Source organism: Propithecus coquereli, unplaced genomic scaffold, assembly GCF_000956105.1.
Source record: "Propithecus coquereli isolate 6110/MARCELLA unplaced genomic scaffold, Pcoq_1.0 Scaffold29, whole genome shotgun sequence".
Taxonomy (NCBI): Eukaryota; Metazoa; Chordata; class Mammalia; order Primates; family Indriidae; genus Propithecus; species Propithecus coquereli.
The window spans coordinates 8,734,916-8,747,389 of NW_012148507.1; the positions used below are offsets into that span (position 1 = coordinate 8,734,916).

The following is a 12,474-nucleotide window of genomic DNA, read 5'->3' on the forward strand; positions in this document are numbered from 1 at the left end:
GAAGAGCCTTATGGTTCAGATTGAAGTTTGTATTGTTCCCTTGTTTAATAAGCTGTACTTCTAATTATGGGGGGAATCTAATCAGGATTCAGGTAAGAGTGAGATAAAGGTTCTTATGAAAGAACTGTATTTTAATGCTTTTAAGTTATTTATACTTTGTTCCTATCCTTAGTGAAAAAATTGGTAGTTTAATATACATTCAAAGATTTTATATTTTTCACTAAAATTTTACAGTATAGAATTTATTAGATGAAAAATTCAAACAAGAAATACCTTACCAGTATTAAAATCATCTTAGCTGCTTAAAAGTCATCACGTACAACATGAAAATGTTATAATTGGTTTTTGAACTTTATTTCCAGATCATAACAATGGATCATTTAACTTGAAAGCTCTATCAGGAAGCTCTGGATATAAGTTTGGTGTTCTTGCTAAGATTGTGAATTACATGAAGGTAAGTACTTTTCTCAAATAACAAAATTCCTATTTAACTTTTTGGCAAAAGAAGGGAATTGGGATTTACAGAAGCTAAATTTGTATACACATGTCAAAATTTATCAAATTATACATGTTCAATATGTGCAGTTTATTGTATGCCGATTATACCTTAAGCCTTTTACATTGTTAAATCAGCACTGCACCAAGTTACTGGAGTTGGTTGGTTGATTGAGAGAGCCAGGGTCTTACTCTGTCTCCTGGGCTAGGGTGCAGTGGCCTTATCACAGCTCACAGCTCACTGTAACCTCAAACTCCTGGGCTCGAGAGGTGCTTCTGCCTCAGCCTCCCAAGTAGCTGGGACTACAGGCATGGGCCACCACACCCAGCTAATTTTTCTATTTTTGTAGAGACAGGTCTCACTCTTGTTCAGGCTAGTCTCGAACTCCTGGCCTCAGGCAATCCTCCCACCTTGGCCTCCCAGAATGCTGGAATTACAGGCGTGAGCCACCACACCTGGCTCTAAGTGTATTTAAGTTATATTACTTCCGGTACACAATTTAAGCCCACCATTTCGGTTAATAAGGGTTCATGCCCAGGCAAGTAGATATATCATCTCTTAATTAGTCAATATCTGCTGGGCTAGCAAAACCAATGGGAAGATGTGAATTAATTTTTAGGGTATTACTTCTATTGATATGAAAAGTAGAAACTATATAGTTCAGGCAGATGGTGGTGACAGCTTCTCTACATATTGGAGGAGAAAATTAGACATTTACTGAGGATCTTAGTAAAACATTGACTCACAAAAGAATTAGAATTTAATATTTGATGGAAGATTTAACATATTTTGAATACTAAATTTTGATCATCTAAGATTTTGGCTTTACTAAAAACTTTGAATCTTAACTTTATTTATTAAAACGTAATTTCATTTATGGCCGAGAGAGCTAAGTGATTTCAAATTTGCTCCCTTCTTCTGCCAAACTCTTATTCCCATTTAATTACTAGTCGAATCTCTTGAAGTCAAAGACCAGCACTGTATTTGTTATTTTAATTTCATCTATCTACTGCTTAAAATATGAATCAGATTTTTAAGCTGAGGCTTTTCTTTTGTAATTTAAGAGATGTGTCTGGCTTCGTCTGAATTCTGTGGTTTGTATTTGATTTCTAGTATAAATATGTTTCTAATTTCCCATTAAATAATATACTTGGACACTTATATATTTACCATTTTTATTCCCTCCATCCATTTCCCCCTGTGGTAAACAGTTATTAAAATCTGTTTGCTATTTATAGTGATGGGAATAGCCAGGAAAAAATGCATGTCCTGGAGGCTCTTGTCTATTGAAGGAGACTGACATTTAAGAGTCATATTTTTGCTATTCTGTTAACATAGTCTTCACTTATCTAGATGACTCTATAATTTTTTTCTATCTAGAACAATGATCTTCAGATTTTTTACTCATGTCCCCTAAGACAGTTTTTTATTTTTATTTTTATTTTTTTTGAGACAGAGTCTCGCTCTGTTGCCCATGCTCGAGTGCCATGGCGTCAGCGTAGCTCACAGCAACCTCAAACTCCTGGGCTCAAGCAATGCTACTGCGTCAGCCTCCCAAGTAGCTGGGACTACAGGCACGTGCCACCATGCTCGGCTAATTTTTTCTATATATTTTTAGTTGTCCGGTTAATTTCTTTGTATTTTTAGTAGAGACGGAATCTCACTCTTGCTCAGGCTGGTCTTGAACTCCTGGCCTCGAGGGATCCTCCCTCTTCGGCCTCCCAGAGTGCTAGGATTACAGGCATGAGCCACCGCACCCGGCCCCCTAAGACAATTTTGAAAAACTGTGTACCCCTTTGCACATACTTAACTTGGTAACTACACTATTTTAGCAAAAGTTTACTGACCAGAAATACGGAATTTCTGGCATATTGTAATACTTCAGTAAAATATATCACTTTGAAATTTAATAGAATCTAAATGACATTATTAATTTAAAAATATAAAAAGAAACTTCTTTAATGATTGGATATTTTAATTATTTTGTCTTTGAGTTTGTATGCCCTTTCTGTTTCTCCCCTTGAATTTTTGATTATCAGACTTCTCTGCCACAATAATGAGTGAGTAAATTGAAATTAAAGATGTTTTTCCTGTGACTATAAAGCTTGACGTGTTAAAAATACCTTCTGGTTTGAGTTATTTTTACAATTAATGCATAGTTGATTAGAATAACATACATAGATTAAAATTTTGATTAAATTTCACTTTGTATGTAACAGAAATCCATTCTTTAATGAAATAAATATAGCTGTCTCCCTCTCTTCCTCTAATAGTTCTTATATTTGGAGGTGTATATTCCTTACTGCTACAGTGGAATTTGTTACCAAATCTGTTCCCGTATTTAGATTTTGTGGTTTTAAGTTATGAGAAATGCATGTTCATAGTAAGTTCAATTTAATGGAATTAACTTATTAATGGACGTTTTGCAATATCAAAATCTTCCAAGTTATATACCAAAAGTCACTTAGTGGTTTTTATCATCAAGCATCCATCAGTTGACAGTTCTGTTAGGTCCTCGTGCGGTTTTGTTGAAAGCAAAAGAATGGAAACCACCTGACTTCGCAGAGGATTTGTTACCTGATCCTTAACTGTTTATTTTCTTAGCTTTTAGGAAGTATATTAAAAAGGCTTTACCAAGACTTATCAAAGGTCTAATTATGTCAGTTCCCCTCCTTCCCCTCATAGGCACTTTCTTTATTCTGATATACTCAGAAGCAGTTGAGAAAATAAAAATATTAATTTCAGTATACCTTTGCTAAGGCATTTTTTTGATAAGATGCTTTTATGTGTTTAAATATATTTTTGTCAAAACCTTCAGGATAAAGATTTAGCTTATTCAATTTATGGAAAGTATCTCCTCGTTAACAAAGTCAGTCTCCATTGTCAAACCAAGCAGCCATATCAAATTTGCTTAATATCACAAAATATGTTTTATTTTTAAGTTCGAATAAATGGGTTAATACATATTTTGGATAATATAAAAACCACTGATAAATAAATTACAGAATGCACACTAAAAAATATTACTAAGGTATTTGTGATGAAAATTATATGGCTCAAATAGAATTACAGTAATTTATCAATTTTTATAATAATTTTTAAAACAATTATCTGCTGCTTATGTTGCATTGCATCATTATAAGTTAAATAATAAAATATATATGAAGCAAGGGATATGATAAAAGTATGTTACCCTTTTTAAATGTGTGTGCCTGTGTTTTCTGATCTCCAGTGTCAGCTATTAGGTATAAATAAAAGAGATGATTCAGAAATAACTTGGTACATTTTTATTTTGGATAATTAATGAAAGAGAATGATACCTACTGCTAAAAACTAATCAGTGTTACAGCTAGGGTATAACTTATTTTTATTAACAGATAGGAATATCAAACTGTTTAAAAGATGTAATGAGAATCGACTAATTAGAATAAAAATTTCATGATATGATTTTACCAAATAGGCTTTAACTACTGTATTGAATAATGCACACTCAATCTAAAATAGTTCCTGTACAGTTTCTGTCTGCGTGTTTTATGTAGCATAATTTGAATGGTTTGGTACCCCTGGAAAAGATTTCTGTTATATTTAAAGGAATCAGCCTCCTTAATTGATATTGTTTCAGATCTTTAATTATGCTTTTTGTTCAGGCTAATAAATATTCAAGTATGTGTTTTGAAAATTACCGAAGATAATTATTTATATTTAAATTCTTGAAAAAAATTATTTTTATCATTAGATTTTTTTTTTTTTTTAACCAGTGTTCTCTTTGCTTTTATCAGACTCTCCCTCTAAGAGTAATGCGTTCTTGGACAGCACTGAGTGCACATGGGGATGTGCGGAGATGGGAGAGATGAAGTTGTTTAAAGGGAAACTTTAAACAATTGCCCACAAATTATATTAATGATATATGAGAATTTAGAATGTTCCAGCAAAGTTCAAAATATCCTATTTTTAACTCTTAGAAATACGTAAGACTGGAAAAGACAAGAAGTCCTATAGTGGATAGTTTATGGCACCTCAGTTATTATTTATGAAGGCTTCCCCCAAACAGTATTTTTTTTTTTTTTTTTGACTTTAGCTTTTGTTTGGGTCCCTGGAATTTATTAAACCTTCAGGCAGTGCATCATAAATTCTGAGTGTAAGTGAAAGTTGTACCTTTTGGGGGGCAGGGGTTGTGACGAGGAGAGGGCCTATGTGGAAAGGCAAAAAGTACATGTGGAAGGTATCTGTAAATTAATTCTTGGAAAGTCTCCACTGTCCCCAGTATGCCCTTAGAAAGCAAAAGAAAGGTAACAACAAAAATGCTCCTCAGAGTTTATTCATTTACTTATAGGGGAACTCTTTAATTGTTCAATGAGGATTATTTATAAACCACATGGAAGAGCCATCAGGAAACTGAGATAGGTACAGTGAAATTTACAGCAAGAAGTGATAACTTTAGAGAAAGTACTGCACAGGAAAAAAAAATTAAAGGCAAATACAAGAACTTCAAGGTCATAATACTGAGAACATTTGGCATGGGGACAGACTGCCCAACACATCTCACGAGCTTCTGAGGTGGTTATTGTTATACCATAGCCCAGTAATTTACATTAAAACAGTAACCGAGACATCAAAAAAGATTAAATTATGTTCAGTGACATGTTTAAGAAGATAGAGGAAGTTTAGGGTCCATCTTAGAAGGATTTTCGTAGAAATGATTAATGTTGTAAGACAAATTTTATTGCATAAAGGAATGTCTTAAAAGCACTCCAGATTTTCTTGAAAGTTTCCTTATGAAGGACGCCTCTTTCTTCATATAAGACACTAGTTCTTAGATGACAGATTGGGGGTGTACTTTGTTTATGAAAGAATGATTTTTCTCTTGATCTCACCCCTCTATGTGTATGTGTCTCAGTTATGTATAACATTATGTTGAAAAATTCGGTTAGTTTGGTTTATTCTAGTTTAGTGTTGCTCAGATGTTGTTCTCCAGCCAGCATCCGCGGCACATCACCTGGGAACTTGTTAGAAATGCACATTCTCAGGCCCCTTCGTAGACCTGTATGTAGCTCAGCAGTGTTCCTGTGTTTTGAGAAGCCCTGCAGCTGATTGTGATGCATGCTAAAGTTTGAGAACCACTGGCCTGGCTTCTATCTGAATGAATTCTGACAATTACTTTTTAATTTAGACGCTCTAGAGTCCATAGAAATTAAAAGACTGGCTTATAGGTGCAGTTCTGATTGATGGTAGGGCAGGGTCAAGAACCTGAATTTATTTACAGTTTTAAATAAAGCATTTAAGTTATATGACAATATCAGGCATAAACTTCCTTAAAAGATATGAACAAATTGAATTTACCCATATGAGTATGTAGGGATAATAACATTGTGACGAAGTAAAGTTTAAGAATATCGAAGTGGTTCATATTTGAAAATTAGTGTAAGTCATCTTAGAATAAAGAAGAAAAATCGTATCTCAGCAGATACAGAAAACATTTCTGATAAAATTAACGCTCATTTATGATAAAAACTTGTATGTAGCAAATTAATAGTAGAGAGAAAGTTCCTTAATCCAATAGAGCAGCCTTTCTCAGTCTTCTTACCCTGGAGGAACCCTTGAAATAATTTTCAGGTCTCAGAGAACCTTGCAAAAAGTTGCTACACCCCCAGCTCACATGTTAACTTAATCATTAAGTTGTGGCTATAATAAGTTAATGATAATCACCGTTGTTCTTTTGAGTAAAGAATGATACTTTCTGTCTTTGTATTTATTTTCCCCAATTTATTAGCCTGTTGGGTTGATTTTTTGTGTGTGTGTGGTTCCTCCCCAGAAAGGACATCAGCTCTAGTGTCAGTCAGTCAATCAGTCATATAGGTAAAGGAAGCTTCAGTTTTTTCTTTTTAAAAAGTTTTCTATTTGATTTCTTTCTTTTTTTTTTTTTTTTTACCTTATCAAAGTAGGCAACTTACTTACCAGATGAACAGAAGATTGAGAGAAAGAGTCCTTTACTCAAGCATTCGTGTTGAAAAGGAGGGAAAATAATTGTTTAATTTTTTTTTTAGGTTTTCCAGGTGGTCTTTAATAATGCTTCAGACTTGTTGACATCTTTCTTTACTCTCAAGCCCAGACAGCATTGCAAGATTTCCTTTGCCACATGATTTTTCCAAAGATTCAGTGTTCCTTTGAAATCCAAAAGTCTTGTCACTTAAAGTCAAAGCATTTTTTTCTAAATTTGTTCAACTGGTTCATACTATTAAAAAAAAATGTCTGCTTAGAAGGCTAGCTTCTGTAGTCATTCTTCATTGTTAAAGCACTCAGTAAAGTAGGGCCTACGATTTTTTTGAAAGTACCTCTGAAATTCAGCATTCAGCTTCAACGTTCTTTTGAGAATACCTCCTCTGCTAAGCCACTGGATTTCTGTGTGTAGCAGGAGATTTATGTGCTCGAGTGTGCTGGTCTTTGTTTAATAAAGCATATCATTTTTGTAGCATCATTCAAGACATTTTTCATTTCATTTCCAAGGGTTTTTGATGCTAGTACCTCTCCGAGGAAAGCAATGTCCTGAGACAACATCAGGATTTTTTTTTTTTTTTTAAACGAAAGGTAAAACCTTGCCTGGAGTTGGCCACTCAAGGGGCACATCAGTGTCGATGCCAACAGTTTCTCCAGGACAGACTTTTTCTTTCCTGATATGGATACACCACATTAAATATGTTCTGCCCTTTGCTTATTTGTGGTAGTTTTTTGCAACAGGACATTTTTTCTTGAAATTCACCATTATTTAAAAATTTTTCAATCTGTTCTGTAGGGTATCAAAAAGAAATTTACATGACATGCATTGATGAAATCAGTTGCTTTTGTCAACCTGGATAGACATGCTGTTTTTTCTCGGTTTATGAACCAAACCTCTTCAGCATCATGTGACATGTCATCAATTTGTTGACTTATCATACTGTTGGAGAATGAAACCTTTTCAGTTTCTCATACTGTGCATTTTACTCACTATCATTTGATATGCTGACATTATTAGGTTTCTGCCAGCTGTGTGATTCTGCCCATCCCACCCCCCACCTTTTTTGGGGCAGTAAGTTCTAATAATAATATGCATCATGAGCCTTTTCACTAAGTAGGACTAAAAAAACAAACTAAGCGTTACTGCATTTGAGATTCCAGCAAGTACCTTGAGTTGTCCAGTGGCTGTGATTCATATTTCAATGTCCTTTCAGTTTTGTTGGAGTCAGATTCTAAGTTGTTTGCCAGACGAAGCACAGTGGCATAGGACACCTTGGATTATTATAGCCCAGTAAAGCTCGTCGATTAGTACTTTTCATTGGAGTGGTAGCTGCTGTTTTGCATCTCTTGCTGCACTGGTGCAGTAAATGGCTCAGAAGATTGTAGTTTTTTTTTAAATGACTGATCTTATTAGAATTGTTCATGGGCCTAGGTTTGGAATCCTCTTCCGTCAAAAATCTCATCTTCAGAATTCATCACACTAGACTGTAAGTCATGTTTACAAAACACAAATGTTAATGTTATGAAACTAAAAGGAATAATAACTAATTGAGAAAGTTGTGAAAAATACAAAAACTTCCCAATATATTTTAAATTTTATTGCTGCATGGTCCATGTTTTGCAGCATTTACAACAGCAGAGTGGTAAGTGGCAGTTGAGTCGTAGAGTGTGTAAAAATTCCTTGTTTAGATTTTCTGTTGTAGCCGTATTGCTTGTTTGCTCCCATAAGTCAATGGCACTGTGTAAAGGGAGGTTGGGGATGTGTCTGGAAGGGAGTTGGTGGTGTTGTCAGCCTCCTGCACTCCCATTGGTGTAATGTAGCTCTTACCATTTTTCAGTGGCCTCCCCCTGTTGCATCAAAAACTGATAGTTGGCCTCAGCAAAGTGAACATGGCCCTGCTTGCACAGTGCCACGTGACACTGAAAGATTTCTGATGAAATCACTAGTTGGGCTGCTCAATAGTTGCCTAACACTATGAGCACTCACATCACATGGTGTGTGAAACTTTAAAAAAGTTTATTTTTTTAAATCATTATTTCTTGCGAAATCCTAGGATTTTGTGGAAAGCTAGTTGAGAAACCCTGTGACAGAGGGTAACTATGAAAACCTAGATTTGACATCATGCTTATGGTGAAAAAGCGAATGTACATGTGCTATACCAATACACTGTATATGTTATAAACTTGTGCAAAAATAGAAATTAAAAAGATTGCAATAAAAGATAGACTATTTTGAATTAATTTTTTAATGGTATTAAAAAAAACCCTCTTGCTGACTGAAAGCAATATGATTAAGTCAGAAAAAAAGGCAGTGTTGCCCAGTTATCACAACTTCTATTCCATATTGTACTAGAAGTTCTACCCAGTGCAGTAAGGCAGGAAAAAAGTAACACGTAAAGATTGGAAAGGAAAAAGTGAAGCAGTAGGGGTCCTGAGGGGAGCATCCCTTTCCTTTTGTCATCTTTTAGAGGCCACCTGCATTGCCTGATTCATGGCTCCTTCCTCCAGCCTCTTACTCGCCTTGTCGCATCTCCTGCTGTTCACTCTGAGTCTCCTGCCTCACCCTTTCCCTTGTAAGGACACTTGTGATGACATTGGGCCCCCCTTGATAATCCACAATCATGTCTCCGTCTCAAGAACCTTGGTTTAATCATACCAGGGAAGTTCCTTTTGTCACACAAGGTAAGGTAGCCACAGGTTGTGGGGATTTGTATATGAATGTCTTTGGGGTTGGGGATGCATTATTCAGTCTACTATAGTACATTGTTATAAAATCATGACACTAATTTTTTTAATCTCATCTCACCAGCAAGGCAATTTGACTAGTAAATGTCCATCTTTTTTTTTTTCCCTTCAGAGACAGGGACTTGCTTTGTCACCCAGGCTAGAGTGCAGTGGTGTCGTCATAGCTCACGTTAACCTCGAACTCCTGGGCTCAGGCGATCCTCCTGTCTGAGCCTCCTGAGTAGCTAGGACTGTAGGCATGTGTTAGCATGCCTGGCTAAGTTTTTAATTTTTTTTTTTTTTTTGTAGTGACAGCCTCTCGCTGTGTTACCCAAGTTAGTCTTGAACTCGTGGCGTCAAGTGATCCTCCCCCCTCAGCCTCCCAAAGTGCTGGGATTACAGGCAGGAGCCACTGTGCTTGGCTTCCAACTTTCTTTATATGTCAGTTCATGTAAAACATATTGAAAGGGGTTATAATCTTTAAAGTCCTGTCAATTTTGATTTTAAACATAGGATTTTGTTTGGAAGACTTTCTAAAAATAAAGATCAGAAAATTGTTTCTAAAATGTATGCTAGTTTTTAGATATGATAGTTTTTTTTATACTTTTTAAACTCAGAAATGACAGAATGATGGAAATATTTCTAAAACATTCTTTTTTTAAAATGCTCTTTGCACTGCATGAATTTCTTTCAAAAAGCAGTTACTTTGTTACTTCTATACATGGGTTAAGATGCTAGTTTTGGCCGGGCGTGGTGGCTCACGCCTGTAATCCTAGCTCTCTGGGAGGCCGAGGCGGGCGGATTGTTTGAGCTCAGGAATTCGAGACCAGCTTGAGCAAGAGTGAGACCCCGCCTCTACTAAAATTAGAAAGAAATTAATCGGCCAAGTAAAAATATATAGAAAAAATTAGCCAGGCATGGTGGCGCATGCCTGTAGTCCCAGCTACTCAGGAGGCTGGGGCAGTAGGATCACTTGAGCCCAGGAGTTTGAGGTTGCTGTGAGCTAGGCTGATGCCACGGCACTCACTCTAGCCAGGGCAACAGAATGAGACTCTGTCTCAAAAAAAAAAAAAAAAAAAAAAAAAGATGCTAGTTTTACTTTTAAGGAACAGATGGTTTATTATAATTATTTTTAAAATAATTGTTAGCAAACTACAAATAGCTGCTGTGATCATAGAGTATCTAGCCGATTTGAAACATTTGCCTTTTTGTAAAGAGAAATTTGTAATTCATCTCTTAAGTTGTCATTCCTTACAGCTTTGCGAAAGCATTATACAGTGTCTAAATTTTAAAAGTCTGCTTTAAAAAAATAAAATTCGCCACAATTCACGTGATAGCAGGCAAATCGCAGTAGGCTGCAGAATGCTGAAAGCCAAGGGACAAGCCAGTCCACACCTGTAAGTCCCTTTGTCATGTGGGTTCCCAGCCTTCCCTCCAGGTTGCTCCATGCATCTCACCCTCTGAAATGTGTGGACCAGCTGACATGAGGCCAAGGGGGCGCTGTTGACAATCCACGTACTACATAATTATTAAAGCATAAATTTTAAATGGAAATTTTAGAAAAAAATAATAAAACTTCTAAGGAGTCATCCAGATTGACTTGTGTACCCCTGCGGTGTGTGCGCCCCAGTGTGGCTACTTCTGTGCTGTCTGGCAGCTGCTCGCCTTCCCTTCGCTCTGTGTTGCAGTCGTCTCTCAGAGGTCTTTCTCTTCATTTCTCTAGCATTTGGTGTCTTCTGACTGAAGCTGTCTTTTTGACAGATAATTGTATACCCAACTTTCACAGCTTGTACATTCAGCTTCTGCCCTCTATTGGGAGCTCTTAAAAGGCGGAAGTAGTTTGCTTTTCGTCGTATGTCTCATTGCAGTACTCTCAGCACATGGTAGTCGCCAGTAAATATTTGAATGAATAAGTGAGTGAATTGACAGCAAATGCTCAAAAATTGTTTTTTTGTGTGTGTGAAGTTAGGCTTAATGTCTTTATCTGCTTTCCAGATGTTCTGGTTTTGAGAAACAATTATTCTAGTTTTACAAGGCCTGTCCCAGAGAGGTTCAGTTCCTACCCAATTTTAGAGCTTGGATTTCTTTTTCTTTTGAAGAGTTACTTTTGCTTTAAATGAGTAGTATATCTCTTTGTTCAAAAAGTAAAACAATATAAAAAGATATAAATGAAGAAGTCTGGTTCTCACCTCTAATCTTGTGTGTTTTCTCCCATCCTGCTGCTTATAGTAACCTCTTTTAGTAATTTCTTGTGTCTTTTTCAGTGATTCTTTGTGCAAAAGCAAAGTACAAATACATATATTATTTCTGTCTTTGCCATATACCAGCTTTCATACTACATGGTTTTTAACATATATACTTTTTCCTTTTACATTTACTTTTAAAAAAATACTTTATTTTTTAGAGCAGTTTTATTTTAGATTCACAGCAAAATTGTGTGGAAAGTACAGAATTCTCATATCCCCCCCTTGGACCCTCCCCCACTGCTTTCTCCACTGTCAACATTCCCCCACCAGAATAGTACATTTGTTGCAATCAGTGAACCTACCTTGACACGTTATCAAAGTCAGTAGTTTACATTAGGGTTCACTCTTAGTGTATTAATACTTCCTGTATATTCACCATTATATATAATGTATAGTATAGTAACTACTATACTATAGTAACTATGATACTATAGTATCATACAGAGTAGTTTCACTGCCCTGAAAATCCTCTGTGTTCTGCCTATTCATCCCTTCCTCCCCCCTAATTCTTGGCAGCCACTAAATTCTTTACTGTCTACATGGTTTTGCCTTTTCTAGAGTGTCATATAGTTGGAACTATGTAGTATGTAGCATTTTCATATTGGCTTCTTAATAATATGTATTTAAGGTTCCTCCTCATCTTTTTTATGGCTTGATAACTCATTTCCTTTTAGCACTAAATAATACTGCATTGTCTCGGTATACCACGGTTTGTTTATCTATTCACCTACTGAAGGACATCTTCGTTGCTTCCAAATTTTGGCAATTACTGTTAAAGCTGCTGTAAACATCCTTTGCAGGTTTTTGTGTGCACATAAATTTTCAGCTAACTCAGGTAAATACCAAGGATCATGATTATTAGATTGATTGCATTCCCACCAGCAACAAATGCAAGTTCCTGTTCCCTCACATCCTCTCTAGCATTTGGTGTCCACATGTGTTTTTTAACCTAATAATTCGTCCTGGACATCTTTTCAAATTAGCACATAGAGAATATTTGCATTTGCTTTTTGA

The 12,474-nt window shown here is 35.9% G+C and overlaps 1 protein-coding gene across 1 annotated transcript in view; it reads left to right on the forward strand.

Moving 5' to 3' along the window:
• The window catches only part of GTF2E2 (general transcription factor IIE, polypeptide 2, beta 34kDa), an 89,596-nt gene that overhangs the window by 46,088 nt on the left and 31,034 nt on the right, over positions 1–12,474 (forward strand). Inside the window, exon 3 of the mRNA XM_012648556.1 lies at positions 363–454. Within this exon, the coding sequence (XP_012504010.1) occupies positions 363–454 (92 nt within the window). The remainder of the gene's footprint in view (positions 1–362; positions 455–12,474) is intronic.